A 2,477-nucleotide genomic window follows, 5' to 3' on the forward strand; every position below is an offset into this window, starting at 1 on the left:
CCACGGTCCCCATGTCCCCCTGTCCCTATGTGTCCCCCTGTCCCCATGTTCCCCTGTCCCCACCATCCCCCAGTCCCCACCATCCCTCTGTCCCCCTGTCCCCATGTCCCCCTGTCCCCACCATCCCCACATCCCCACCATTCCTTAGTCCCCCAGTCCCCACCATCCCCCATCTCCACCATCCCTCTGACCCCCTGTCCCCATGTCCCCCTCTCCACGCCGCCTCCATCTCCCCCCGTCCCCACCAACCCCGTCTCCCCGTCCCCACGTCCTGCTGTCCCCATGTCCCCCCGTCTCCCCTCCCCTGCCATCCCCATCCCGCTGTTCCCCCGTCCCTGCTTTCTCCCCATCCCCATTTCCCCCCGTCCCCCCCCACTCACGTTGTCGTTGGAGGGCTCGTCCTCCATGGCAGCCTGGATGCCGTAGGCCAGGAAGCAGAGGATGGCTCCGATCCACAGCAGGATGGAGAAACCCCCAAAGAGCTGGCGGCAGAACTTCACCCACTCGGGGGTGGTGGGGGGGGGGGTCAGCGCGTTGGGGCCGTCCTGCGCCAGCACCTCCGCAGCGCGGGCATTGCTCAGCCCCTGTGGGACAGCAGGACGTGGCACGTGGGACGGGGGGACGCGTGGGGACATGAGGGGGCACATGGGGACACGTGGGGAAATGGGGACGTGTGGGGATGGGGACATGTGGGGATGCATGGGGACACATGGGGATGTGGGGACACATGGGGACACATAGGGATGCGTGGGGACACGTGGGGACACATGGGGAAATGGGGACGTGTGGGGATGGGGACATGTGGGGACACGTGGGGAAGGGGATGTGGTACTGTGGGGACATGGGGACATGTGGGGACACATGGGGACACGTGGGGATAGGGACGTGGGGACACGTGGGGACACATGGGGAAATGGGGACGTGTGGGGATAGGGACTTGGGGGCACATGGGGACGCGTGGGGAAATGGGGACATGTGGGGATAGAGATGCGGGGACATGTGGGGATGTGTGGGGACGTGTGGGGATGGGGATGTGGGGACACATGGGGACGCGTGGGGATGTGTGGGGACGTGTGGGGACATGTGGGGAAACAGGGACGTGGGGACACGTGGGGATGTGTGGGGATGTGTGGGGAAATGGGGACTTGGGGACACGTGGGGATGGGGACGTGGGGGCACATGGGGACGCGTGGGGAAATGGGGATATGGGGACATGTGGGGATGGGGATGTGGGGACATGTGGGGTTTTGTGGGGACACATGGGGACGTGTGGGGAAATGGGGACGTGGGGACATGTGGGGACACATGGGGACATCTGGGGATGGGGACATGAAGACATGTGGGGACACATGGGGATAGGGACGTGGGGGCACATGGGGACACGTGGGGATGTGTGGGGATGGGGACTTGGCACTGCAGGGATATGGGGACATGTGGGGACGTGTGGGGAAGGGGATGTGGTACCAGGGGGATGTGGGGACGTGGGGACACGTGGGGACACGTGGGGATGTGTGGGGATGGGGACATGGGGACATGTGGGGATGGGGATGTGGTACTGTGGGGATGCGTGGGGACGTGTGGGGATGGGGACGTTGTACTGTGGGGACACGGGGATACGTGGGGACATGGGATGGGGATGTGTCACCACAGGGACATGGGGACACGTGAGGACACATGGGGATGGGGACATGACGCACTGTAGGGACATGGGGACACGTGGGGACGTGTGGGGAAGGGGATGTGGTACCATGGGGATGTGGGGATGTGGGGACACGTGGGGATGTGGCACTGAGCCTATGGGGACACACAGGGACACCTGGGGTTGGGGATGTGGCACTGTGGGGACGCGGGGACACGTGGGGACACACAGGGACAGGGTGGTGGCATACGGGGATATGGGTGCCATTGGGGACAGGGTGGTGGCACCACATGGGGACACACAGGAGGGGGACAAGCGGGGGACAGGGTGACGGCGGGGGGGGACGTCTCACCCGGGACAGATCCACCTGGTACTTCCTTCCCAGCTCATCCAGGGACAACTTATGGTCATCCTGCGGGGGGGGGGAGGGGACGCACACCGGATGTCACCGCGTCACCCCATGTCCCCAACCCCCCCCCCCCCCAGGGACGTCCTCTGTCCCCTCCTCCCCCCCTCCTCACCAGGTTGACCTCCTTCTTCAGCTCATCCAACTCCTTCTCCTTCTGCTTCCGCCTCCCACCCCCATTCTCCGACGTGGTGGCAGCGGGGGAATATTCGCGGCCGTCCTGGAGGGGGGGGGAGGGGGGGGGACATCGTGGGGACACCGTGGGGACACCGTGGGGACAGCGGCGCTGAGGTCACACGGAGCGGTGCCACCGCGGCCATCATTACCATGGGCATGGATGTCACCGCCAGCGTGGGCGTCACCGTGGCCACCGGCATCATCGAGGGGACAGGACGGCAGCGCGGGGTGGAGGCGTGGGGACGGGGGGGTCGC

The 2,477-nt window shown here is 65.8% G+C and overlaps 1 protein-coding gene across 1 annotated transcript; it reads right to left on the reverse strand.

Annotated features, from left to right (window-relative positions):
• Positions 1 to 308: 308 nt before the first annotated feature.
• LOC122192283 (sodium/potassium-transporting ATPase subunit alpha-2-like) lies at positions 309 to 2,471 on the reverse strand (the record flags this gene model as incomplete). The annotated part of the gene is made up of 4 exons (XM_042892806.1): positions 2,372 to 2,471; positions 2,161 to 2,265; positions 1,992 to 2,051; positions 309 to 584 (listed from the first exon to the last, which is right to left on the reverse strand). Coding segments are annotated over exons 1-4 (495 nt in total), but the record flags the coding sequence as incomplete, so codon positions are not given.
• Between the last annotated feature and the right edge of the window lie 6 nt (positions 2,472 to 2,477).

The sequence above is a fragment of the Lagopus leucura genome, unplaced genomic scaffold (genome assembly GCF_019238085.1).
Source record: "Lagopus leucura isolate 7727_CA_CO unplaced genomic scaffold, USGS_WTPT01 33967-0_obj-0_obj, whole genome shotgun sequence".
In the NCBI taxonomy this organism is placed as follows: Eukaryota; Metazoa; Chordata; class Aves; order Galliformes; family Phasianidae; genus Lagopus; species Lagopus leucura.